General features: G+C 40.3%; 1 protein-coding gene across 2 annotated transcripts in view; it reads left to right on the top strand.

The window, feature by feature from the left end:
- arap2 (ArfGAP with RhoGAP domain, ankyrin repeat and PH domain 2) overlaps positions 1-25,425 on the top strand; it is a 169,763-nt gene extending 144,338 nt beyond the window's left edge. Inside the window, exons 25-34 of one of the 2 annotated variants that reach the window (XM_086281238.1) lie at positions 2,503-2,577; positions 3,836-3,953; positions 8,322-8,444; positions 10,401-10,534; positions 12,825-12,907; positions 16,452-16,487; positions 18,959-19,022; positions 20,975-21,097; positions 21,975-22,059; positions 22,132-25,425. In XM_086281238.1, coding sequence (XP_086137364.1) covers positions 2,503-2,577; positions 3,836-3,953; positions 8,322-8,444; positions 10,401-10,534; positions 12,825-12,907; positions 16,452-16,487; positions 18,959-19,022; positions 20,975-21,097; positions 21,975-22,059; positions 22,132-22,472 — 1,182 coding nt within the window. In that variant the 3' untranslated portion in view covers positions 22,473-25,425. Of the gene's footprint in view, positions 1-2,502; positions 2,578-3,835; positions 3,954-8,321; positions 8,445-10,400; positions 10,535-12,824; positions 12,908-16,451; positions 16,488-18,958; positions 19,023-20,974; positions 21,098-21,974 lie in introns of both variants that reach the window. The other variant, XM_086281236.1, reaches the window with a different exon arrangement.
- Positions 25,426-26,742: the final 1,317 nt, after the last annotated feature.

The raw sequence follows: 26,742 nt of genomic DNA, 5'->3' as shown, positions 1-26,742 counted from the left end.
TGGGTCTTTTCACACGTGTTATGAATAAATCTTCTTTTTTTCAGTACCGGTACTAGTTTTATTTTGTTGTATTTATCCGCGACACCTTAAAGTCCAGTCCATGAAAATATTGTCGGGCATAAACCGGTCCGTGGTGGTTGGTGACCGCTGATGTAAGGGATTACTATTGTAATTAGATTCCTGTTACTTTCCCGTAAGCACCCTGCGTTACTGCGTTACTAAACCATCATGATTTTGTTTGTGAGAGTGCCTCATGACAACGACGTAAGCATGTGCGACGTCCGTGGCAACAACAGTTGTGTGTAGATCGAAAATGGATAATGTGGAGTGTTGGAGAGAGTACGTCCATGCAGCGTTTAAAGCGTGGATGTACTGACATTTCTTTAAGTTTTAGTTGACAAAAACGTTATAGTGTCCGCTGTACAGTCTGCGTGGGAAGAAAACTTCTTTCTACAGGGAAAAATTTACCTTCAAATCTGAGCAAGCACCTAGCAAGCTGCGACAGGAATGTGAAATTCACAGAGAAACCCCCGGATCCTCCCACCGACATGACCGCTATGGCACCGGGCAAATCTCTGCCTGCTCTACTCCTGCCAAACGGGAAAATAGATTTAAGAGCGACTGAACTTAGTGCCATTGAATCTTTGATTTTATTTATTTTTTGCTGTCTCCAAAAGTTGATTCTGTTCATCTGGACGTAGAGTTTTGTGAGAGAAACGTTTCGTCATTCATCCAAGTGACTTCTTCAGTCTCAGCTGACTGCAGGTTTTTCCAAATCTTATAAACAGGACATTTGCATAATGACTGAAACCAGCCCACTGAAGGAACACTGGGCTGGGAGGTCAGTTGCTTAATCATAAATATGCAAATTCTCATGAAATGTTTCTCCCACAAAACGCTACGTCCAGATGAACAGAATTAACTTTTGGAGATTTACTTTCCTAGATGATTGAGAATGCATCAAGAAGATTTTTTGCTGTGTTTTACTTGCATCTATGTGAAAGAGTGAGTGTAAACACAAAAAATAATTTTATTTTATATGCGGGAATATGCAGAAAATAGGTTTAAATGTTAAACAAATTTCTTCAAGGCATATAATTTAATTTTTGCTTGATGCATAAAGTTAAAACTAATGAAACAAGTTTTAAAAAGAGACTTTTCCATTTGATTACATTTTGTATGATGGATTATACAGAAAAAGTAGAATTGGGCTGAAAGATCTATCGCTTTATCACCTATTCAGGTTGTAAATCGTGTTTTTAAAAAGTAACTAAGTAATTAATTACTTTTTAAAATAAGTAATCAGTAAAGTAACGGGATTACTTTTTGGGGGGAGTAATCAGTAATTAGTTACTGATTACTTTTTTCGAGTAACTTGACCAACACTGCTCATCAGACTAGGTAACATTTTACAAACTTCAATCATCTAGTTTTGACGAGCTTGTGTTAACTATATCCTCATTTTCTTGTTCTTAGCTGACTGAAGCCCGACAAACCTGCTTCTTAAAACTCTGTTTGTAAAGCACAGCCAAACACAAGAGGCTTGGTATAAATGGAGGGTAGCCTCAAAGGGTAAATGCTGTTTATGAACTGAGGGGTTGCACTGAGGTCCAGTATATGATAAATATTTTTGAACTGTGAATCATTCGAAACTAATCAAGTAGGACCCAAGAACAGAATAGCTGGAGATTAGTGTAATCTGAGCTGTGTCAAGATTGGAAACGATGACGACAACCGAGAGCTATTTTGTTCAGCGTTCAGATGTATGCCATGGGAATAGATATCACTGTATATGCTGTATATGAATACCAGCAGAGTAAATATCTGCCTTTAAAACCACCTACATTTTCAAATAAATGTATACAAAGAAAGGTGAATAAACACATAGCATTCTGATTTAAAAATGTCAGGTTTCACTTCCCAAACAGCAGCATTTTGTAAAGGCTTTTACCCCGAATAAACATATTTCCTTTTCTTTTGTGTGGTGGTATTTCACTCGCACAAGACTCAAAGGATACAAAAAAAAAGTCAGTGGCTGAAAACCCATCTCTCTCTCTGCTGGGTTCATTCTCACACTTGTGTTGTTTTTTTTCTCCATTGCCATAATAACACATGAAAATATCTTTAGGTGCTTCTTCAAAATATTTTTAAACTGACAGCACACTTAAAGTTAACACCTGAGGAAAGCATTTCGGTTGCGGTGTAGGTGAAACATTCGTCTTTCTCTCCCACCTTTCCGAGCGCGCCTGTCTCACACATGTTCTCTTTATTTAGCCGGGTTTTGCATTCCATTAGCGCTACCGGGATTCTGTTTGCCTCCGGCTCTGAAAACGACCTTTGCTTTTTCAAAAATCCTCCAACCATTTCTCGCCTTTCTCTCCATTTACATTCGTGGCACACAGGAGCAGAAATTTAGAAGAAAATGATTCCAATTAATCGTGCTTCATCGATGTTGGGATTCAGCTGATGTGACTCTTTTTGCCTCTGTTTTTCCCTCCTCAGTTTGCTCCGGCTGGGGACTTGATCTTTGAGGTATACCTGGAGAAGAGAGAGCCAGAGAAATGCTGCTTAATCAAGGTGAGAGTGTGTATATCCGTACTGCTCCTGGTGTGAATTTGTGTGTGTATGTGCACCTGCTTTCCCAAAGGTCCTGGTAGTGAGGTGAAAAAATGGGGAAGGGGATGGAGGCAGGTGAAGCTGGAGAAAGGGTGGAAAGACTGAGAGGCGAGGGTGGATGATGGAATTGGGCCGAGACGTCCGTGGTTTAACCTGATGGGAGTACCGCACATACGAACTAATCAAGAGACATTTGACTTAATTGTCTGAGTAATTGCGTTTTATGAGGCATATAGGCCTGTGCAAGTTAGGGAGGATTTTTTTTTATTGTTTTTGTGTTTGTTAACAGGGTGACAGCAGGGTGACAGCAGGGCTCCAAGGGCGCACAGGGTTACAGAGCAGCACTAAGCAGCGCAGTTTAACATTAATTCTTCATTTGTCTCTGTGGAGGAAAGTGGCGCGTTTCCTTAGTTCAGTGCCGTTCATAAAGAGTCAAGTATGTAAACTGTGCGCTGTGTACATAACTGAGTCGGATAGTTGTGCATGTTAACCCTAGAACACTATCGCTATAAATAGTAACACGATCACTAATGCCGGGTGATTTTTACCCGATATAATATAACCAATGAAAAGTAATCAAATATATCAAAATATGACAACACATGACAAATTAGAGTGGTCTTCTTTTACTTTCAACTGTGCCATGTCTAACAAAATGAAAAATAAAACTCCTAAAACAAAATAATGACTCTGGAAAGCTGGTCTTTGGTCCACCCATTCCTGGGACATTTGAGACTTCCCTGGTGATGGCACAGGCTCCTCGACACGCAAACAGCTGCAGGAGAGAGAAATCATGTAAATGTATTTTCTCGGGTGTAAATCACCCAGCGATAGTGTTCTAGGGTTAAGCAGTGAAAGGCTCTTTCAAGACAAAGATGGTTGAAGGCATCGAGACTGATCCACAGAGCTTATAATCTAACCCAGGGGTGGGCAACTCCAGGCCTCGAGGGCCGGTGTCCCTGCAGGTTTTAGGTTTTTTGAACCAACACAGCTGATAGCTGATTCAAATGGCTAAATTAGCTCCTCAACATGTCCTGAAGTTCTCCAGAGGCCTGGTAACGAACTAATCATGTGATTCAGGTGTGCTGACCCAAGGTGAGATCTAAAACCTGCAGGACACCGGCCCTCGAGGCCTGGAATTGCCCACCCCTGATCTAACCTTTTATATCCACAGTTTGCTTACTTTGTGTGATCGTTTCCCTTTATGCATTTATGGTAGGTCTCCCCCAGCATGCGGCCCACTGAGCTTGCAGAAACGGCGCTGAATATGAGGAACGTCGCCGTTAACGCCGACGACTTTTGGACCACCTTTGAAGTCATTGAAAATGGAGAGCTAGGTATGTCAGGTTACTAACCACTAAACTTCCTTCTTAGAAATGTTTGAGTATTTTCACAAAAAACTCACAGGAGTTTGAATATACCAATGGACTTTATCTTAGGCATTTCAATGTGATGATATGCAAGCACTTGGCGACAGTAGGAAGGAAAAACTCCATATAATAAGACAGAATACAGTGGGGCAAAAAAGTATTTAGTCAGCCACCGATTGTGCAAGTTCCCCCACCTAAAATGATGACAGAGGTCAGTAATTTGCACCAGAGGTACACTTCAACTGTGAGAGACAGAATGTGAAAAAAAATCCATGAATCCACATGGTAGGATTTGTAAAGAATTTATTCGTAAATCAGGGTGGAAAATAAGTATTTGGTCAATAACAAAAATACAACTCAATACTTTGTAACATAACCTTTGTTGGCAATAACAGAGGTCAAACGTTTACTATAGGTCTTTACCAGGTTTGCACACACAGTAGCTGGTATTTTGGCCCATTCCTCCATGCAGATCTTCTCGAGAGCAGTGATGTTTTGGGGCTGTCGCCGAGCAACACGGACTTTCAACTCCCGCCACAGATTTTCTATGGGGTTGAGGTCTGGAGACTGGCTAGGCCACTCCAGGACTTTCAAATGCTTCTTACGGAGCCACTCCTTTGTTGCCCGGGCGGTGTGTTTTGGATCATTGTCATGTTGGAAGACCCAGCTTCGTTTCATCTTCAAAGTTCTCACTGATGGAACGAGGTTTTGGCTCAAAATCTCACGATACATGGCCCCATTCATTCTGTCCTTAACACGGATCAGTCGTCCTGTCCCCTTGGCAGAAAAACAGCCCCATAGCATGATGTTTCCACCCCCATGCTTCACAGTAGGTATGGTGTTCTTGGGATGCAACTCAGTATTCTTCTTCCTCCAAACACCACGAGTTGAGTTTATACCAAAAAGTTCTACTTTGGTTTCATCTGACCACATGACATTCTCCCAATCCTCTGCTGTATCATCCATGTGCTCTCTGGCAAACTTCAGACGGGCCTGGACATGCACTGGCTTCAGCAGCAGAACACGTCTGGCACTGCGGGATTTGATTCCCTGCCGTTGTAGTGTGTTACTGATGGTGACCTTTGTTACTTTGGTCCCAGCTCTCTGCAGGTCATTCACCAGGTCCCCCCGTGTGGTTCTGGGATCTTTGCTCACCGTTCTCATGATCATTTTGACCCCACGGGATGAGATCTTGCGTGGAGCCCCAGATGGAGGGAGATTATCAGTGGTCTTGTATGTCTTCCATTTTCTGATGATTGCTCCCACAGTTGATTTTTTCACACCAAGCTGCTTGCCTATTGTAGATTCACTCTTCCCAGTCTGGTGCAGGTCTACAATACTTTTCCTGGTGTCCTTCGAAAGCTCTTTGGTCTTGGCCATGGCGGAGTTTGGAGTCTGACTGTTTGAGGCTGTGGACAGGTGTCTTTTATACAGATGATGAGTTCAAACAGGTGCCATTCATACAGGTAACGAGTGGGGGACAGAAAAGCTTCTTACAGAAGACGTTACAGGTCTGTGAGAGCCAGAGATTTTCCTTGTTTGAGGTGACCAAATACTTATTTTCCACCCTAATTTACGAATAAATTCTTTACAAATCCTACCATGTGGATTCATGGATTTTTTTTTCACATTCTGTCTCTCACAGTTGCAGTGTACCTCTGGTGCAAATTACTGACCTCTGTCATCATTTTAAGTGGGGGAACTTGCACAATCGGTGGCTGACTAAATACTTTTTTGCCCCACTGTAAGTCTACTGTTAGTTTGGGACTGAAGGGGTTCAAGTTGGCAATTTCCTGTTTCCCTGTTGTACAGAGACACATCCCAGACAAGTTGCTCTTATTTGGAGACTGTTTTGAGGCTGGTTGCCTCCTACCTGCGCAATGTCGATTGATTGTAGCAGCTACTTGTAATTGGTTGAATGTGAAACATTTCAAACCAACAGCCTTTCCTAGTGAGAAGGAGATTGTCCTTTTTTGTTATTTTTCACTTTAATGTGTCGAAGTCATGAGTCATAAGTTTATTTTTCCTGTGAAGTAAGCATAGAAAGCAAGCTTTTTTGTCCTCGACTTACTTGAAGGTATTTTTATTTGCTGCCTTATTTACAAGTCACTTTTAGTTTTTATTTTATTTTTTAGTCTTGGTTGGTTTGCCAGTATATATTTGCCATCAGCATATATACTGAGGTTTGCTGTGATTTGTAAATGGTGCAGTCACATAGTTTGTCACTATGTGCGGCACATGTAGCACAGTATGCAGACATGGCGTGGGCATGAGTAATAGCTTGAGAAGTCACTACCTACTTACACACCCGTGCACACTGGGAAATTAGCCAATCATCAGATTTTATGTCGGTTTCTTGTTTGGCTTGATTTAAATTGTAGACGATCTAAGGGGGCTTTATCAAGGCCCAGCAGAGCGCAAGAATAAAAGCATTCAGCTGGAAATGAGTATAATATGTCTCTAACTATTGAACCTCACTCCACTGTAACTTGTCTGTTACTTTAATCCGCTTTTAAATATAACATATAGCTCTTTCCCTCAGATTATCCAAACTTGTGCAACAACACTTCACTAATTGCGACTTCTTAAAATCCATCTGATACTGAAGAAGCACCTCTTTAGCAATAAGTACTTTTTGTTGGGATGAAAAGGTCATTTATTCTTTAACTGAAATGCTACATTCAGAAAGACAGAAGTTTTTATGCGCACTGATCTTTGTGAAGACTTTTGCCTTTGACATTAACGTCGGTTAATGTCACGAGGTAATTTACACATGCTATGGATGTTATTATCATATGCAATTTCCCATCTTTTTCTTTTAACCCAGCTTCTTCTTTCATTCCTCAGTGCTATCATTTGGCTTTGACTCCAGACTGCTAAAACTTTTATACACCTGCTGCATTACAACTAAAGGACACTTTTTCTGTGTGACCTCCAAATTTTTCGAGTAAAATGTGAACTTACGTTATAAATGAAACTAAACTTTTCTGCCGTCACGTTCTCCGTCGGTCCAATTAACATTGCATCACCTTTCAAGTGGCCATTTCCATTTAGGGGCACATACAAAGATCACACTTCCTCTTATCCGAGGACCTGGTGAGAGATTATGCTATCTCTAATGAACCAGCGCCTGTGAACGCGGCAGCACGCAGGGAAATTAGCCAAGCATCGTCAGTTTGATATGCACATAAATGAATCATCCTTACCGTCATACGTCATAAATTGCCTTCATCTTTCCTGCATGATCAACCTAGAAAGATGACCCACCTCATCCTGCATTAATATGCACGGAGGCCGCCTCACGCACTACACGTGCTGCATTTGATCATAACGCGGTATACGTCAAGAACGGGGCGGGGGCCTACAGACGAAGTTGAGCTTTGTCGCGAAGTTGCTTAGCTTGCGCTCCCCCGTGCACGTCACGGAGCAGTTCACTGAAAGTTTACACCTCACTCTTGTGTTTGTTTTGCTCTTCACAAAGTTACAGAGGACGAGCCGTCCTCTTCTAAAAATGAAGGTGTGTTGAATACTGAATATATTTGCTGAAGGTTCAGCATATTTTCTATGCCAAAACAATATGTCTGTGGAACAGTAAATAGTTAAGCGATTTCGAAGGCGGTAGCGTGACAGGTTTTGCTCATAAAAGCATAAAGGAGGGAGGGGAAGTGCGTTAATTAGCCATTTTGGAATATAGCTACCGATAAACACTGTTATCGAGGACAATAAGCAGAAAAGGGGAGCTAATATTTGTGGGGAAATGAGGAACTAATTCCATGGCCTGGGCCTGCAGAGATTCCAGGGAGAAGATAAGCCCACTGTTATGAATAGGTTATGCCATTGTGGCTCTTTTTTTCCCTTCCTCCCTTTTTTTATTTATTTATTTATTTTAAAACCTTCTTTGGTTATGAAAAACAGGGGAGTGTAGAGATGGAAGCATCGGAGCAGGGGTGGTGGTACACAAATTATCTTCCTTTTTTTTGGCTGATAGCATGTACCCTGTTCGCCAATTAAGAAGAGATAATAGGTCTATTTTGCACATGAGTGTGTTTTTATAATCAGGCCCTGATATGCTGTAGATAATTTAATCTGTTCTGTGATGAAACTGGGGGGGAAACAACATAATTTTGTTATTTAGCTAACTGGAGTTTGTCATGGATTTTATGATGTGGTTTTGTTTTGTGTGTTTATAATTCGTGTGAGATCAGAGAACACAAAAGACTTTTGCGACCACTTTGTCTTCAGATCTCTGCCATCTTTGCTATACTTTATCTTTAATCATTTCTCTGTTTCTGAGCTAAATTATTATTAATTAATTCATGTATTTTTTTTTAACAGAGCGACCGTTGCACCACAGTGAGAAGATTCTTGAGCAGGTGTTGGAGTGGAGCTCCTTGGACTACCCCAGCTCTGCTTTTCTTGTTATAAAGAAGTTTGTAGGTTTCAAACTTCTTGGGGAAGGTAGAGTATGCTGTAGATGTTACAAAAGAAGAAGCAGCTGTTCCATATCTTGTTATCCAGCATTACTATTTCTCAGATCATCATTATTCCTCAACAGCTCATTTGTTCATTTATTGATGACTGTTTTTTATATTATAATAGTTTAGTTTAAACTCATAATACCCAGCCATGTTGTGCTTTTTTGTGCTTTTACTCCAGGGTAGTACAAGTACAACACTTTTGTTCATAGTATTTGTTCATAAAAGTAATGAAATTGTATGATTAACACAGGGGTAGGCAACTCCAGGCCTGAAGTGCCGGTGTCCTGCAGGTTTTAGATCTCACCCTGGGTCAACACACCTGAATCAAATGATTAGTTCCAGGCCTCTGGAGAACTTCAGCAGTCAGACAGGTGTCCTTTAGTAATTTAGCAATTTGAATCACTGTGTTGGATCAAGGACGCATCTAAAACTTGCAGGACACCGGCACTGGAGGCCTGGAGTTACCTACCCCTGGATTAGCATATCAGGACATGAATGAAGGCTTTGAGATTGGGTGCATACACTCTTTGATGAAGAACAACTCAAAAAGTGTCTTTATTTATTTAAAAAGCCAGAAAACTAAGTCTTACTGCTTTCATAGAAAGTATTTTAGTTATAGTTAAGTATCAGCCATGTGCTGCTAATCAAGTGCACTTGACCATCTCATCATCGGCAAGTGTGAGCATTGAAAGGTAAAACAGAAGTCTTGAAGTTTGCTGGTCTGAAGCAAACAGATGCGTTTTAACAAAATGCTAAGCAGAAACGATCTTAATGAAGCAATTGTTGCTGCCCATCATTCTGGGAAGGGTTATAAAGACATTTCCAACCAATTTGAAGTCCATCATTCTAGAGTGAGAGATTATTAGATTATTTACAAGTGGAAACATTCAAGGGCTAAATGTCAGACTCTACAGGAGTCAATTAGCTTGTTAAATGTTAAAGTTCATGAAAGAACATTTAGAAAAAGTCTCAACGAGCATGGCCTGTTTTCAGGTTCGGTAGAGGATGCCCCTTTTCTCATAAAAGAACATGGCAGCATAGTTTAGGTGTATAAAGTTGCATCGAAACAAACCACAAAACTTCTGTTCTTTGGACAAAGTGGAGATGTTTGACCATAATACACAGCACAATACTTGAAGGAAACCAAACACTGCATATCAGCACAAACACCTCATACCAGCTGTGAAGCACGGTGGTGGAGGGGTGATGTAAGGAAATTATTTAAAGCTGTATTTAAATCAATTCAGAGTGTAAGTAAGTATAGCTTGAAGTTAATGCTAACCGTGTTGTTGCTATTAGCCACAATTAATAAGTGGTCTAAACATCAAGCTAAAGCAGTTGATAGGCCAGGTACTTTCAGTTCTAGGAAATAGTTTGATGAAAATTAAACAGAGTAAAAATGGCAGCTAAAAATAAAGCAATAAAATAAATAAACCATTGCACTAAATAAATGAGTTAACATTTAAAAACAAGTACAATGTATTTAATTACAGTTGATGGCGTTAGAGCTGTAAGTATTACATAAAAGGATATAGGTATATGAAATTACAGTGGACAATAACTACAGGTGGTTAGCTAAGTAATTAAATAGTGATGGATAAAAGTCATGTATATATTTGACTGTATCCCCCAAAATTCAAACTTGTGCGTGGTTATAGATGCAAACATGTTACAGTTTGTTAGCTAAAGTGAATGGATATGTAGTTGGAGCAGGCAGACACAGTAACAGGTAGATGCCCTTCAGTGAGTACAGTTTTAGTTTAGTTTGGACAAAATGTGCAGCTTGTGTGGTGGTAGTATCCAACCAACCCTGCATATATTTTACTGAATTAAAAGCATTCATTAAAAATAAGTACAGGTCAACAGATTTGTGAGCGAACCCAGAACCCCTTGAATTCTCTGTTTTCCAATACAGCGTTTCCCTGTTTCACAACAGATCAGAAGCATTTTCTGAAAGGCGACTATCTGAAGTTCAGTGACGGATGCTCCAAACTGCTGTCAGGGCACAAATTTCAGGACAAGTATGTTGTGCTTCATTCAGAGAAGCTGCTGCTCTACAGGGATATCAAAGTAAGTACACTTTCGCCTTAATCTGCTGTCACATTTACAGCAAACACTCGCCGCCATGGAAACACAGTGTCTCCGGCGAACAGAGTGCGCCATTAATCCCGGGGTAATTTAAAAGGTTATGGAGCTGCTCAAGAAAGCCGAGATGTGTTTGAATGGAGCCGATACGACTACAACCGAAACAGACCAAAAATCCAGCCGGTCTGCGCTTCGTCTCCCCGGCAACGTGTTTGTCTCAAGGTTCCAAATTTTCAAATTAAGAAGGAAAATTTTTTTTAAAAGGGAAAGAATGCGACGCGTGCTTGAGAGACTACCAGCAGGACCGAGCTCCCTAGAGGGCTTTTCCTCAGCACATTTCTGCAGAAACATAGGATTCGTAAAGGAGTGTGAAGAAGTGTTAATAATTGATGGGGGTGCAGTAGTTCTGGCAGTAGGCTTGGGTGGTGAGGGGTAGGTGGGAGGGGGGAAATGGATAAGGTTGGTGCCGTGTGTACGGGGAGGTGTACTTTCACTGAAAGCTTCATTTATTTATTTAATTATTTTAAGGTCGCACCAGAGTAGCTAATTACTGCATAAATGCAGGGGAAATTAGAAGTGTTACTGGAACTTAATTGATATTCCTTGGCCTCTGCAATTACTGCCAGGTCTGTACTTAGTGCAGATTATGCTGGATGAAACACTGAATGTGTGGTGGGTTGTGATGTGTAGGTGTCAGAGGCAAAGCTACAACTTTGATTTCGCTCGCTTTGTTCTCTTTCACTTTGTTCTTTGTCAGTTGGAAGAAGAGGTTTTTGCCGGTAATGATTTGTGTTGCGATTCTGTGGAATGGCACTTGTTGGCATTTTATTGTAGTTTTAATTATTTCAGTAAATTTAATTATTTCTCCCCCTTGAATTTAGATAATTATTCCAAACAATATGCAGTTTTTCCTTTGTACGCCTCCATTCTGGTGACAGCTGGCAGTCGGGGGCATCATGTTTTGGTCCATCCGTCAGTCCATCTGACCATCCGCCCATCGTCTTGAATCCGACATATGTCGAATGCCTAGAGGGGATTCTTAAAATTTGACATAAGCATTCACTTTGGCTTGAGGAAAAACTGATTAGATTACGGTTTTCAAAGGTCAAGGTACATGCGACCTCACATTCTGGCCTCACGTCCATCTCATCCTTTTGAGCGCTTCATCCTGGAAGGACCTGGAGGGAATTTAATCATGTATGGTGCAAGCTTTCTCTTAGACTCAAGCGAACTGATTTGATAGTTCGAGGTCACAGTGACCTCACAAAACACGGTTTGGCCCAGAACTCAAATATTTATACACGAATTATGACAAAGGTTCCTGCTAATATTAGAAAAGGAGGGTTTTATATCCAAAATGTCAAAGGTGAGCTCTGCTGTGCCATTGTCTATGTTCTGCAGTAACACTTTCCTGACCATTATTCAACACCATCACTCAGGAACAGTGTTCACCCATTGGCCACTTTATTAGGCACGTCTCGCTGGTACCGACCTGGACTCCTTTTTACCTTCAGGACTGCCTTAAGTCAGAGATTTTGCCCCATGTTGACATGGCATCATCACACATTTGGTGCATATTTAACATTCATGATGTGAATGTCCTGTTCCACCACATCCCAAAGGTGCTGTGTTGGATTAAGATCTGGTGACTGTGGAGGATGTTTGACCCTACCATGTGACTGTAACATCGACACTTATCAGACCAGGCAACATTTTCCACATTTTATTGTTTAATGTTAACTGTCACTGGTTGGGTCTTCATGTGCCTCAAGGTTCAATGTGTTGTCTATTCAGAGATGCTCATGTCCATAAAGAGAGGCTATTTGAGCTACTGTTTCCTTCCTATCAGTTCAAAGCTGTCTGGTCATTCTCCTCTGACCTCTGACATCAAGACGTCGTTTTTTTCCCGAGAACTGCCGCTCGTGTTATATTAGTATTTTCTCATTTCCAGACCATTCTCTGTAAACCCTAGAGATGGTTGGGGGGGGAAATCCCCAGCAGATCAGCAGTGTCTGAAATACTCTGACCAGCATGTGTGGTACCATTCAAAATCACTTAAACTACCTTTATTCTTCATTCTGTTGCTCAGTTTCATCTACATGCTTAAATAAATTGAGTGGCTGCCACATGATTGGCTCATTAGATATTTGCATTGACAAGTAGCTGAACAGGTGTACCTATAAAAATGGCCATGAGTGTCTCTGTGTTTGTTGCTGAATGCAGTCTTTGCTGTGCCACCTTACCTGCTCAAAGTGTGTTTGGTTTGGTTTTGCAGAGCGCTAAAGCCGAGAAAACAATCCCACTGAAGGATGTGAAGTGTTACCTGGGCCTGAAGAAGAGGCTCAAACCTCCAACCAAGTAAGCAGCACTCACACATCCTGTATAATAAAACATCCTCCTTAAAATTATACGATTGAGAGAAGGATTTACCCTTTTTTTTTTCCTCCTGTACTGGAATAATGTAAACATCCCAATTCGCAGTCTTGTATACACGTCTTGATTTGGTGCATGCTGTTAGTTTTCATCTTCACTGTTGATTAGCGAGTACAGCTGCAGTGGAATTAATGTGAAAGCACTGCTTTTAATACCTGATGCTAGGTTGTTTAAAGCGAGCAATAAACCGGGGAGAAAACACAAATCCACTTTCTTAAAACCACAGGACAAAATGTCTAGAAGCAAAAATGTAAATAGTACACCGTGGGAGATTTTATTTTTTTATGTTTTGGTTCTTTGACTGTTTAAGTGAAATGCATCCGCATCTCTGCTGATAAAATTACAGCTGCAAATGGACAAAACTAATTTGGAATAGCGGAATAGGTTTTAGTCATAACATAGAGTAAAGCATCTTCTGCAGCCTGTATAATTCCAGGAAAATGGATGTTCTGCCTTCCAGCCTGTGGTGAAGTCCTGTGTTGTGCCGCTAATGTGCATTTATTAATTTGCACCATTGTGTAATTGTTCCGCCACCGAAGGGCCTTCATTGCCTCAGAGATTTTACTGAAAAAACACAGGTCGCTTTCTCTCTTCCACCGGTAAAACAACAGTGGCACAAATTCTCTGCTGAATCGCAGACACAACTGCCTGTGTCACCGGGGTCAGGCAACAAATACAAAGCAGATTTTGTGATTTTTCCGAACCCCCCGTGGACATTTTTCTGGCATATTTGCATGCGGGTGAGTCATCTTTACCAAAAACGGATGCTGCATCGTCACAATCACGATCATTCGATCCAGCGTTTTGAGTTTTAATATATTTTTATGTTTATGGTTTATGTTAAAGTTCATTAGCTTCTCTAAGTTCATTTCTATTTTGCCCATGTTGCCCTGTTAAAGTTTGTTTATTCGAATCCCCTTGTGTCTTCACCCCTGTGTTTAAGTCTCCCTCGCCCTTCATGTGTTTCTGCGTCTCATTATGTTTCCTGTTTTATTTTGAAGAGGTCTGGTGTCACATGTTCATTGGGTATTATGTTGACTCTAATCAGCTGTTTCCCCATGTATTTCCACTTCCCCTGATCAACTCCTATGCGCATTTAGTCTGTGCGTTTTCATTTAGTCCTTGTCAAGTCATTTGTTGAGTTCTTGTCATTTTTTGATGCCTCTATGTTTGCAGGTTTTTCCATGTTCAGATTTTTAATCATGTTCAAGGTTTTGTTCTTTGTCTTTTGTGTTTAGCATTTAGTTTTTCCCAGTTCTAGTTAGTCTCCCGTCAGTGTGCATCTGCATTTTTGTGCCATTTTGTAGTATTTCCAAGCCACAAATAAACGTCTCACGTTTTTTAAAATTATAGTTTAATTCCAAGTGTCTGCATTTGAGTCCTCTTCCTCCGTCCACACATGCGTACATTCTTACCAAATCAGTCCTCCTGGAAGTGACGCTGTATTTCCTCTTTCCCTTCCTCGACCCTCAAAGTTTTGCCACCCACCCCTCCCCTAAAACCAGGGATGTAAAACTGATTTTACATCGTGGGTCACATACACCTCACTTTAATCTTAAATGGGGCCAGTGAAACTCTCCTTTCTGTCAGTGTAAAGAAGTTTAACTACACATTAGTCCCTGACATATTTTAATATGTGAACAAGGACAATTTCAACAGTACTTCACAGTTTTTCCACATGATAAAGAAATGCTGCTGTAATCTGAAAGCTTTCAGTCTTAAATTGTAAGAAGTAAATGTGTAAAATTACAGGACTAAATCCTGGCAGCTCAATGCCCAGATGGTCCTGTTATTATAAAACAGAAAGCTTCTGTTAATTCGTAGAAAATGTCCTTATTTCTGTGGACCCATTGTGAAAAACAAATAAAACCGAAAACAGACATTTTTATAGTCAATAGTGAAAAGACGGGAATGTTTCTGTTATTTAATTGTTTATCTATTACGAGAGGTCTTTGTTAGTATGAAAAGCTGCAACACTTCTAACTAAAAGTAAAAACATTTATGCCTAGCTTTACATTTTCCAAATGCATCCAGTGGGGCCGGATTAGAGTCGTTCCCAGGCCATTTCTGGCCCTCAGGCCTTATGTTTGACATCCATGCCCAAGACCCTCCTGACCCCATCTTATTTTTCACTGTAATGAAATTGATTAAATGTAATTGCGTTTTAACAAATACAAATTATTAAACTCTGTTCCCGCAAGTAGAAAAACATTGCCGCCACTGTTTTATTTTAATGATCCTCTGTTATTGGAATTGATGACACATGCCAGCATTTCTTGTTGGTCAAACAAAGAGGACATTTATTCTATATTTCACATCGCGCGATTATAATTCCTCATAATTTTCCCCGTGTCGGACTGTCGAGTCGAACAAAAAAAAAGTGAGAAATGACCCCAGACAACGATTGTCTGCATTACGAAGTCCTTCAGGGCGAGGAAACCCGGATAAGAGAGCAGGAGTGGGAGACGGAGAGATGAGGGAAAAGAGGGAGAGATGCAGAAAGATGCAGGCTGGTATCATATACTGTTGAGGGGGCTGTGGGAGAAGTCATACAGCGAATAAAGAAATAAAGACAGAGTGCTGAGGAGAGTGGAGAGAGTCGTAGTGAGAGGGTTAGGAAGAGGCAGCGCTCCAGTACCTCATTAGGTTGAGGTCTATTTGTGAGCGGCCTACTGCTGGGCTGGATCTGCTGCCCTCACTCACAGGAGTGGTGCTCCAGGCTGCTGGCTCTCTCCAACCCCTCTTCGCTTTGTTCTTCTCCCTACTTTTCTGCTTCTTTTCAGCTGCTGCTGCAAAGGTTTTTGAGGAAAGCGCATTCTCTAGGAAGGTGGTCTTTTCACCTTATGTTACCCCCGCGCAGGTTAATTTACACCGAAGCGCACACGTGTCCATGTATCGATAGGCTTTTGAGTGCATGGAAATGGTGGAGTGTGGGAAGAGGGTCGTTCCTTTTAGCTAATACCGCAGCTTGGCGCAGTAAACCGTGTTCATGCGATCATCTGTTTTTACCCCCAGCAGATTCGCTCACCGCTCCAGCATGTCAGAAGTTCTGTCTTTTGCAGCCCTCCTAACAAAATATACTTTAAGGCTTATAGGTGAACAGCGTGTGCTCTGTGTATTGTACAGTTTGGCCCAGAGCATATTGATGTCTGCTCATGCATAAACATGTGGGCTGAAACTGCACTAATTAGCTTAATTAATTCCACTGTTTGGCACCCAGTGTTTGCTGGGAACTCTCTTTCCTCTTTGGATGTTCGTGAAAAGGTTTTGACCTTCTACTATCTTTACAGTACTTTCTCAAGTTGTTTAAAGTTGTTTATGTGAAGTGGGATTTTTGAACGTTCACCGTTTCTTTTAGAGAAACTTGTGAACCCTGTTTTTGAATTATACCAGTATGCAGGAAATTGCAAATTTAGATTTGCAGAATCCCAATTTCCAAGTCTGAACTGTCTCTTCCCTCTTTTCACAGCTGGGGCTTCACCATCTGCACTGATAAGCAACAATTGTGAGTAACACATTGACGTTCTATGAGTCGTCGTTGTACGTTTGACCCTTTTCTGCTTTAAACTCTCTCCAAAACAGAAAGAATCTAATAGTTAGAATCACACTTTATTTATTAATTTTATCAGATTTTTTACATTTTTTTAATACCTGTGATGTGATGCCAGCAAAGTCAGGTGACCCTATAAGCTCCTGAAAGATTTAAGCAAGTGTTCTTCATTCCCTTAATGTCAAAGCATGTCAGCGTTTAAAACCTCGGTGAGGAAATGAAGCATAATTATCCTGATCACAAAAAAGAGACATGAAACGAGTAATGTCCTCTAACTGTTAGCAACTACCAGTAACATTAAGTCAACGTGCTAGCTTCTAGTTCATCTTTTCATAGCTGTCTGTCAAACTCATCTCTGTAAGCAGGTATTAACATGTAGAATCAGTAGACATGGGGCTAGGGATGTTTACCGAAAACCTGGTGTTAAACAGGCTTCAGGTCTTAACTGGGGCATCGATACACTCCAGTGTTATTGGTACTGCTTTCAGTAGTGGAAGAACGTAAGAAAATTAATTCGTTATTGCTACAAGAAACATAATTTTTCACATTTTTATTTGACTAACTTTGACTAGCTTACATGCCAGTAGGTCTTTTAGCAAGTAAAGAAGGAAACGAGCGGTTCTTTGAAACATTCGACAAAGGTCCATCACATTTAGACAAAAAAAGTGCACGTTTGATGTCCTAGAATCGAAAATATGAACATGAAGTAATGATTAAAAGTGAGTTGTTAGTAACCTGATATGGGTGTGTGCTTCAGAAATCCCCAGTTTCAGAGTTTTTGTTGGTGCACTTCCATCCACGAGCTATAAGTTAAGGTTTAGGTACGAGTGATTATTACCCAGTGCTGATTATATGTTGAATTTAAAGCCTTCATTATATGGGGAATATGGATTTTCACATAATCGAGTATTCAGCCAAGCTATAGTCAAAATAATTCAAATATTATATTACAGTCCTGCAGAAGATACAAAATTACAGTGATTGCACATTAATTCAGTGAATTTTATTTGATGTTAATTTTATCTGTGGATGTGGTGAAACACACACTTCTGCTTTAACCTTCATGTTAATTAGTCCCTCACAAAACTTTCTGCTGTAGTTTTATCAGCGTGAATGCAGCAGTTGAATGCCAAGAGTAACATCCTATATATGTGTGGCCACATGACTTTGTTACAGTGCTGTGAAAAAGTATTTTCTCCATTCCTGATTGTCTTTGTTTTTTGCATATTTGTCACCCTTATTTGTTTCATATCATTAAACATTCGCAAAAGGTAACCAGAGTAAGTACTAAATTCAGTTTTTAAATAAAGAGTTCAGTTTTTAGGGGCAGGGGGGTAAGGCCCCATAATACCAATGGAGCTTGTTAAATCGTTAATTTATTGGGATTACGACAATTTTTGGAAAGCTGAGGTCAGTTTCAGTAGCCACACCCACGGCTGACTATTGTCAGACCTGCTGAGGTCAGAGTTCATGATTCATCAATAAGAAAAGCGATTGGGCAAAAATGGCATCCATGGGAGAGAACAAGGAGAAAATCATTGGTGATCAAAAAGAACTCAAAGGCTTGTTTCACATTTACCAAAAAACCCTCTTGATGATCTCAGAGACTTTTGGTAAAATATTCTGTGGACTGATGAGACAAAAGGTGAACTTTTTGGAGGGGCTAAGTCCTGTTACATGTGGAATAAAACTAACACAGCATTTTAGAAAAAAACTCATCATACAGCAGTCAAACATGGTGGTGGTAGTGTGACACGGTCTGGGGCTGCTTTGCTGCTTCAGGACGACTCTGAATGGGTCAAAGAAACATTGACTAGACCGCTCCATTCTGTAATGATGAGTGGGCCAGAATTCCTCCACAGTGATGTAAAAGACTCAGTGTCAGTTATCACAAACACTTGATTGCAGTTCTTGCACAACCAGTTATTAGGCTTAGGGGGCAATTATGTTTTCACACAAAGGGCCGGGTAGGGTTGGATAACTTTTAACCTTTTAAACATGTTTGTGTTTACTCTGGTTATGTTTGTCCAATGTTAAGTTTTGATTGATGATCTGAAACATGTAAGTGTGACAAATATGCAAAAACTGAGAAACCAGTTTTTCACAGTACTGTATGTTTTATTTCTCTTTTAATAATAGCAAACCTGGAGTACAGTGCATGCCAGGTATTACTTTAAACCTTCATCCAAGATTATTTCTCACAAAACTAATCGTTGCTGCTTATATAGACTTTATTAATGCAGATTTACAGAATCAAAGGTGCAGCTATGGCGCAGTCTTTTATTTATTTTTTTATTCGGTGATCCCCTCAGAAGAAACTGTGTCCACTGCTGTGACTCACCAAGTCCAGCTACCTGATTAAAATGGGTGTGAAAATAATGAGGTGGAAATCAGCGACTGATGTGACCAAGCTTTCTCCTCCTCAGGCATTTCTGCTGCGACAAGAGGGAGACACAGGTCAACTGGGTGACAGACATCATCAGGATGAAGGTAAGATGACGCGCAACTAGAGAGGAAGTTAAAACAGGAGCGAGGAATTCTCTCATGCAGACGCTCGATAAGGCAATTTAATGAGTAGACGCTGAAGTGTGCGGCGTAGCTGCAGGACTGCAGGAGAACTATGTGCATCCCTCTCTAAGCCTTTTATTGCAGTGTCGTGAGCCAAAAATATCAGTGAATGTGACATGCACGCTGTGGACATATCCTCCTCCTTTTCTCTTCCATATTTGGATGAAAAATACCCTCAAATACAGACAGAATAAATCATCTTTTTTTTTTACAATCCATATCTCAGAACAAGGAGATATGATAAATCATATGTTTTTCTCCCAATCATCCTTTTCCATTGTACGGTGAGGCAGACAAAAATACATAAACAGGGGAGAGAACTGTAAAGTTTTCGAGGTCACTCAGCAATAACATAAATCACTTTATGTGGAAAAGCTGTGAGAATAAGGTCAAGGCGACTGTAACAATCACATTGTGGTACTTAGCCTGCAGATAGAGCTAAGTGTTGTCGCTGTCAGTCGCTGACACAGCACATATGACATAAATAATGCAGGGCAAAGCAAACCAAGGGGAGAACAGCTACGCACGTGTCATAATCCTGTATTAATTTTCACTCTCGCAGTCATTTCTGCCCCCCTCCAAGAGAAACGGCGTCTTATTTTCTCGTTAGACTCAACACTGGTGTCTATTTTTTGCTCATTTTCAAGTAAAAGACCAAAGTTGAACTTCACACTCGTCCTTAACTGAAAGATCGAAGGAAGATTTGCCAGCTCTGTATTGTATGCTCAGCACATTTCATCTGTATTAGCACTCTGGCTGTCTCCCTTTATGGGAACCCGTCTGCAGCAAAGTGTTGTTTATCACAGGTGCTTACTGTAAAAGCCTTTTAGTGCCTTAGTTTGGGTTAGAAAGTAAAAAGGGCAACACTGTCGGGGAGAGATTGATCTAAAGGGGAAGGCAATTTTTGTCTGTTGTTTCTAAGTGTTTCAAGGTGTTTATTTCAGTGGACTTTCCCCCTCCTCCTCGCTCTTTGCAGAAGCTCTTTGCTCTGCAACAACTAAATCTATAGCAGACCAGAGCCGGCTAAAAATATTAGAATTCTCTTCCCAAATCTGCTAAATATCAGGATTGTCAGCTTCCAACGCCGAGGCTTGAGGGAAGGACGCGGGACTTGTGGGAAGGGCAGAGAGAAAGTGCAGATGAGAAAGTCGACGGAAAGCACTTGTTCTTGATTTCCCTTACCTTACCTGTTAGCGAGCATTGTGCTCCAACAGTTTCCATAGCAACGGCGATGGAGGACCTCATTCTGAAGCAAGGTAGAATGGGTGATGGCGGGTGTTCGAGAGTTGGGGGAGGGTGTAAAGGTCCAAGGACAGGTCCTGGCATTGATGAAATAAGGATTTGTTTAAGAGAGACGGTTTTACACGTTGGGGGAGGGGGGGGGGGGGGGTCACAGTGATTTAAAAGGGGACATTGTTAAAGAGAAAGTTTAGCTGGAGATCAGAGCGCAGCCAGACAGCTGTACTGGAACAGAGTATCATCATTCTTTGACTTCCCCTCATTATTAAGGATGCTTGTCTCAATCTGACTGAAAACTGAACCGGCACGTAGATATTTTAGACTAAGGAGCAATATCATGCTTTTTATTAATTATTCATACTTTCAAAAACAAATATTGTTGCTGACAGTTCTGTTTCTCTTTTCTTTCCTTCCTTCATTCTCACACAGTCAAGGGCAGACATCCAGTTTTTAGTGCGTCTTGGAGTCATCATTAGTCTATTCATTCATGTTATTCCTCATCTACTCCATTTTACTGCACAGGTCTCATACATGCAGAGCTGGACCTTACAGAGCATACAAAGACAATAAATGAAAATAATGTTGTTTTAAATGATATATAACCCGTTTCCATGATGTCTGCCTTGTGCCTTCAGTATGGTTCTGACCTTCATGCATCCACCAACTCAAACGAAATGGCAGATCACAAATCCACCAGAGGTGGAGCTCTAACTGAAGGGAGCAAGGTGCTGCCTCAGAACCTCAACTCTAGCAAACAGGTGAGGAACTCAATGTTTTTTTACCCCTTAGCCATAAAAGGCTGATGGGGGGTATTGTTGTGGTTGGCAGCGCGGCTTTGTGAACACAAGAATGAGGGAATGTAGGATTTTCAAATTGATACCAAAGGTGCATCTACTAAAAAACTCAGATGACTTCAAATCTCTGTAACATCGACCTCAAGGTCCTCTGACCCTGATCCCAAGGTCAGAGGTCATGTTTTCTGAAAATCTTGTGAATGTAATAACTCACAAAAGAAGTTACGTTGGATTTTCACATTTATACCATAGGTGTATCTACTAGGAGGCTGAGAACTGATGGTTTTTTCTTTATAGCTCTTATTTGCTGCCATGGTTAGGTTGGAAAGTAATCGATCAATATTAATATTAGTATTATTATTAGTTTTTCAAGAGTTTCAAAATATGGCTATGTTTGCCATCAGACCATGCTTCCATTTTTCTTTTACTGCTTAGTTCATGGTCACAGGTAGTCTGGAGCTCACACCACCTGCCACAGAGCAGAAAACACACAATCTCATATCCTTGTGTTGGTGTTGCTCCTACATCAGAGAAAAAATATTAGTCCAGGATCAGTATTCCTGCAGACCAGTCACCATACACCTAATAACACCACATCCCTAAGATATCAGATGATTGGTCAGTTGTCATGTTCATCCTGGACCAACATTATTATGATGATACAGAAACAACACCAACACGGGCCTATCTGATAGACTGTGAAAAACTTTAGTTTTATTTAGCTTTAGCTTTTTATTTAGCTTTAGTTTTATTCTTGTCATCATGCATCATGCTATGAGTGATTATAAGATTGAAGAGTCTGTGATTTCACTACATCTATATCTGCCATGTTTACCTATAGACAACCGAAAGGAGGGTTTCTCTTGGAGATGGAGAATGGAGGCCCGCCAAGGATCCTAGTCCCCACTTCAAGTCCAACACCATAGGTGCTCCAAAGTCCAGTACCATGGGTGCTCCAAAATCCAACCCCATAGCTGTTCCAAAGTCCAACACCGTAGGTGCTCCAAAGTCCAGTACCATGGGTGCTCCAAAATCCAACCCCATAGCTGTTCCAAAGTCCAACACCATAGGTGCTCCAAAGTCCAATGAACCATTCAAACCCCCAGCAATCCCAAGCAGAAGAACTTCAGTGGATGTTTGCCTGCCTCTACGGCTCCCGTCACCATCTTCTTCCAGACACATGCAACCCATGCCTTTGCCTGTTCTCCCTCAAAGCGGCTGTAAAACGGTCAATAAAAGACCTGCTCTGGGTGGGGAAGCTATACTCCCTCCAAATCTGCTGAATGAACTCAACTCTGTCCTGAACAAGACTGGTCGCACTAACAAGAACAATGACTGACAGGAGGAGACATGAGGGGGAAATTACATAAAGTATCATGATCATTTCTGAAAGACTACACAGTATTAATGAAAAGAGAACAAGTTGCTTTCATGAGCGATGATCACAGTTTGACCTGAGCTTTTGAACTTGTATATATATGGAGATGGTGATGCACATGGGTATGTGCAAAACAGGTGCAGGAGACTGCAAAGGTCACGCAAACCTCAGCTGGCCATGGCGCTGACCCAAGCACTACAAATTAAGATTTATATACCACTGTTTGAAAGCTAGAGAAAGTTATGTAAATATGTTCCGCTATCAAACTCAGAAGTTTCTGGAAACATTTCCAAATGCTTATGCAATGTCTTTTTTTCCAGCTAAAGCCTTGCCAAAGAATTTGCAACTATACTTTTACTTTTACAGGCAGGAGCCTGCTGCTACCTTACAGCGGCCATTCCCAAAGTCAATAGTGCTGCGGGCCACTTAAAAAATAGAAAATCCCATGGGGCCAACCAATAATAAATCTTTCTCTAATCAAAATACAAGTGAAAGTAATATATTTTTTGGATAAATTTATTTAAAAAAACCCCAAAACAAAACAGCAAAGGCTGCTAATTCTACGCAGTCATATGCAAAGTTTTTTGGACAATGTGTGTAATGAGTAATATCACAAATTAGCCACCTCCTCTTACCAGTTGTAATTCACTTTTATAGAAATAAATACTACAGTTACATATTTATATAAATGTAATGTCAAAGCTAAATGTTCGTTATTATTGCTCCCCACCTGCAGCACCATGGCAGTCCACCAGGGGGCTCCAGGGAATCGTGGCCTTACAGGACAACATTACTCCTGGATATGTACAGCACTGCCAATACAATCATACATGTTGGTGCACAAAAAGCTGATTTGGTGTGCACAAGTTGGTAATGGTTTTAAATAGAAGTACGATACAATATTAGCTGGCTGTGGCACACAGGCCAAAGTGTTAGGTACCTTTATTTATTTGTAGTTGCTTTTATGGTTCTAGCAGTTTTTGTACCACTGTAACTGTTACAACTGTAACCGAACTGTAGCCCCACTGGCAGTGTTTTTGAAGCCTAAGATTATGTGCCATGCCATTTTTAAACTTTGCAGGGGGCCGCCACCAAATGTCAAATTAATGTACAGCATAAAAATATAAATAAATGTGCTAAAACATTTAGTGAAGTTGCACATTCATGTTTAGTGTTTTCATAGACATTAAGTGGTTAATTTGTTCTTGGACTGATCCTGGACTAACATTTTGCTAGCTTGTTTCTATGGGTTATCTTTTTTTCTGATATTTTAAGAAGAAAAAAGGCCTGAAAACAGAAAATATCAGCATGATGATGCAAGAGATCATAATCTCATGACCACATTCAAAACAGAATCAATTTTTAGCAATAACATATAGGTGATTCAAATAGAATACAATAAATATAAATGAGAAGTGATTCAAATGCTAACCAAAATAAATAAAAGCGCACTAATGGAACTGAACATGCAGATAATAGAACTGAAGTTGGTTTGTATTAATCACTGATTATCAGAAAGATGGATCCATCTGTGGAGGAAGTGGTTGAAAGCATCTTTAGTGTGTTCTGATGTGTCTTTAGGTTATACCAGCTGACTGCTTCTTAAAGATCTGTGTGTCCTCCTGGGTATAAATTCGTCTAGGGATTGTCTGAATTGTATGTATGCCTGAGATTATTGAGTGACCTATAAACAAGTAGCAGCTCTCTCAATGTCTTCACTGGGAGTCAGTGTAAACATCAGTATTGTGCTCAGTTCTCTTGGTTCTTGTTACAGCTCTTGCAGCAGCTTTCTGACAGAGCTGTAGATATCTAAAGATATTTTAGGGAGACTGGAGAAAATCCCTCTAAAGCATATTGATTTGGTTATCAATATGATGTTGCTTGGCCCTAAATCGCCAAAATATGTAACTTGGACTTTTGTCTTTGCAGTCAAAGTGAGAAAAATACAATAATTTATGTCATTAACTAACTCTGACTCTCATTTAAGTTTATGGGTCTATAGTGCTTATGGGTGCTGAAAGACCCGAGTATTTTTAGTGCACCTTAAATAGCTTAAAAAAACAACAACAACTACAAAAACTATGTGACATCGTGTGTTATCCAGCTGGAAGCATCCACCAAATGATGGGTACACTGTGGTCATAAACAGGTGGACAAGGTCAGCAACAATGCTCAGGTAGGCTGTGGTGTTTAAATGATGCTAAGTTGGTGCTAAGGGTCCCAAAATACCCCTCACACCACTACATTACCTGAACATGGCCTGAACTGTTGATACAAGGCAGAATGGATACATGCTTTCATGTTGTTTACACCACCCTCTGTCCCAACCACCTGAATGTCGCAGCAGAAGTCGAGACTCATCAGATCAGGCAAGGTTTTTTCAGTTTTCTCTTGTCCAATTTTGGTGAAGTTGTGTGAATTGTAGCCTCAGTTTCCTTCTACTCTAGCCCATCTACCTTAAGGTTTGATATATTGTATGTTCAGAGGTACTGTTCTGAGCAAGAACATGTCAGTAGATCAGCAGTTTCTGAAATATTCAAACTAGCATCGTTGGCACCAACACTAGTGCTACATTCAAAGTTACTTACCGTAAGTCACCTTTCTTCCCCATTTTGACACTCAGTTCGAACTTCAGCAGGCTGTCTTGAATATGCCTACATGCACTGAGTTCCTGCCATGTGATTGGCTGATTATAAGTTTGTGTTACACAGGAGTTGTGCAGGTGATAAGTAAGTAAATAATTAGGTTGCCGGAGAGTGTCGAATAAAAAGTAGTGGCCCGAGAATCGAACCCTGTGGGACTCCACATGTCCCGGTCACATTCTGATATGTGATGTGATGCTTGCTCATAGACAGTCATCTGATTGCTGGGATTTTTCTATATTATTGCAGGCTCTTGACCTTAGAACATAAAGCACATTATGGCAACTGTTGCTGTCATTTGGTTCTATAGCAATAAAACTGAGTTGAATTGAAATTGATATAAATCAGATTTTTTTTTAAATATAAATGGCTACAATGTATCTCATACCTGAAAGATGTGCTCTGAGGATTAAACCAGAAAACACCTCATTTACAAGTCTGCCAAAAATTATTTTATTATCCATAGTATCAAATGCTGCACTTAGATAAAGCATTACTATAATTTATGTTTTGTCAAAATGAGAATAGGGCAGTAGCTTTTAACACCTTTTAATATGGTGACCTCCGTGATTACGACTGAAGCCAGAGCAAAAGATTTGTCCAAAAAAGACCCACTGTGTATTCAAAACGTTCAAGTTCAGTCAAGAAAGCTCTCTTTGTATTGCTGCTATGGAACAATGAGCTACCTAGATGATGACTGGATATACATACACATTTATGGACACCTTTTATGAAGCTCAAGACCAAATAAATGTTGCACGTAACACTTGCTACTAACCAGCAGAAAACATTCATAAATTGAGAAGCGGTGCAGTCTCTCTCTCGTGTCACGGCTGCATCTGTTGTGCGCCGCTAATTAAACATTTCTATCTTTGCCACAAGTTCTGGCTAAAAATTACCTTTCCTGTGTTTCCACAGAAATACAGATGGTGGGAACAGTGGAGATGGCAGAAGTGTCAGTGTGAGACTGTAACAGAATTGGAGATTCTCTCTTTTCTTTCACATAAATTGTCATCTCTCTACTTTTTGCAGCGAGAAAACTATAACTACAGGCAGATCCATTGGATAATTAAAGTTATTTAATATGAGTGAATTTGCTGGTAGAGATGTGGCATTAAAAAAATTATAAACATCAATGTTTAATGATAATTACCATCATTCCTTTCAGGTTTATTATGCATTTTTTTAAGCGTTTTCTTTTTTTCATGTTCAGTTGCTGAAAGCTCACATCTGCTCTCTTCTGGTTTACAAAACAGAATAATTTAAGCTTTTCTCGCATGGTAAATCTTCTCCAAATATCTAAAGATTTAAGATCCATTAATCCATTGAGCAGATATCCCCTGTATACTCAGCTGTAATCTATGTTCATCTCTGTGAGCTTTAAGAGACGCTAACCAAGAGCCACAAAGAGCATCTCAACTCATGTTTTGGATTCCTGTGACCAAAAAAAAAAAGACTTTTTAAAAAAATCTTTGACTTATTCATATGTAATTATATCATTATTTTATTCACAAATTATACTGGATTCTACTTTTTCTGGAGTGAAACTCAAAAATAAACTCTCTTTGAATAATGTATAGGAGTCGGAA

Source organism: Aulonocara sp. 'chitande type north' Nkhata Bay, linkage group LG3 (assembly GCF_057382095.1).
Source record: "Aulonocara sp. 'chitande type north' Nkhata Bay isolate Kocher_YH1m ecotype deep benthic linkage group LG3, A_spYH_male_GT1.1, whole genome shotgun sequence".
NCBI classification, from domain to species: Eukaryota; Metazoa; Chordata; class Actinopteri; order Cichliformes; family Cichlidae; genus Aulonocara; species Aulonocara sp. 'chitande type north' Nkhata Bay.
The sequence above is the reverse complement of the archived record's forward strand: the minus strand, read 5'-3'. Positions and strand labels throughout refer to the sequence as shown.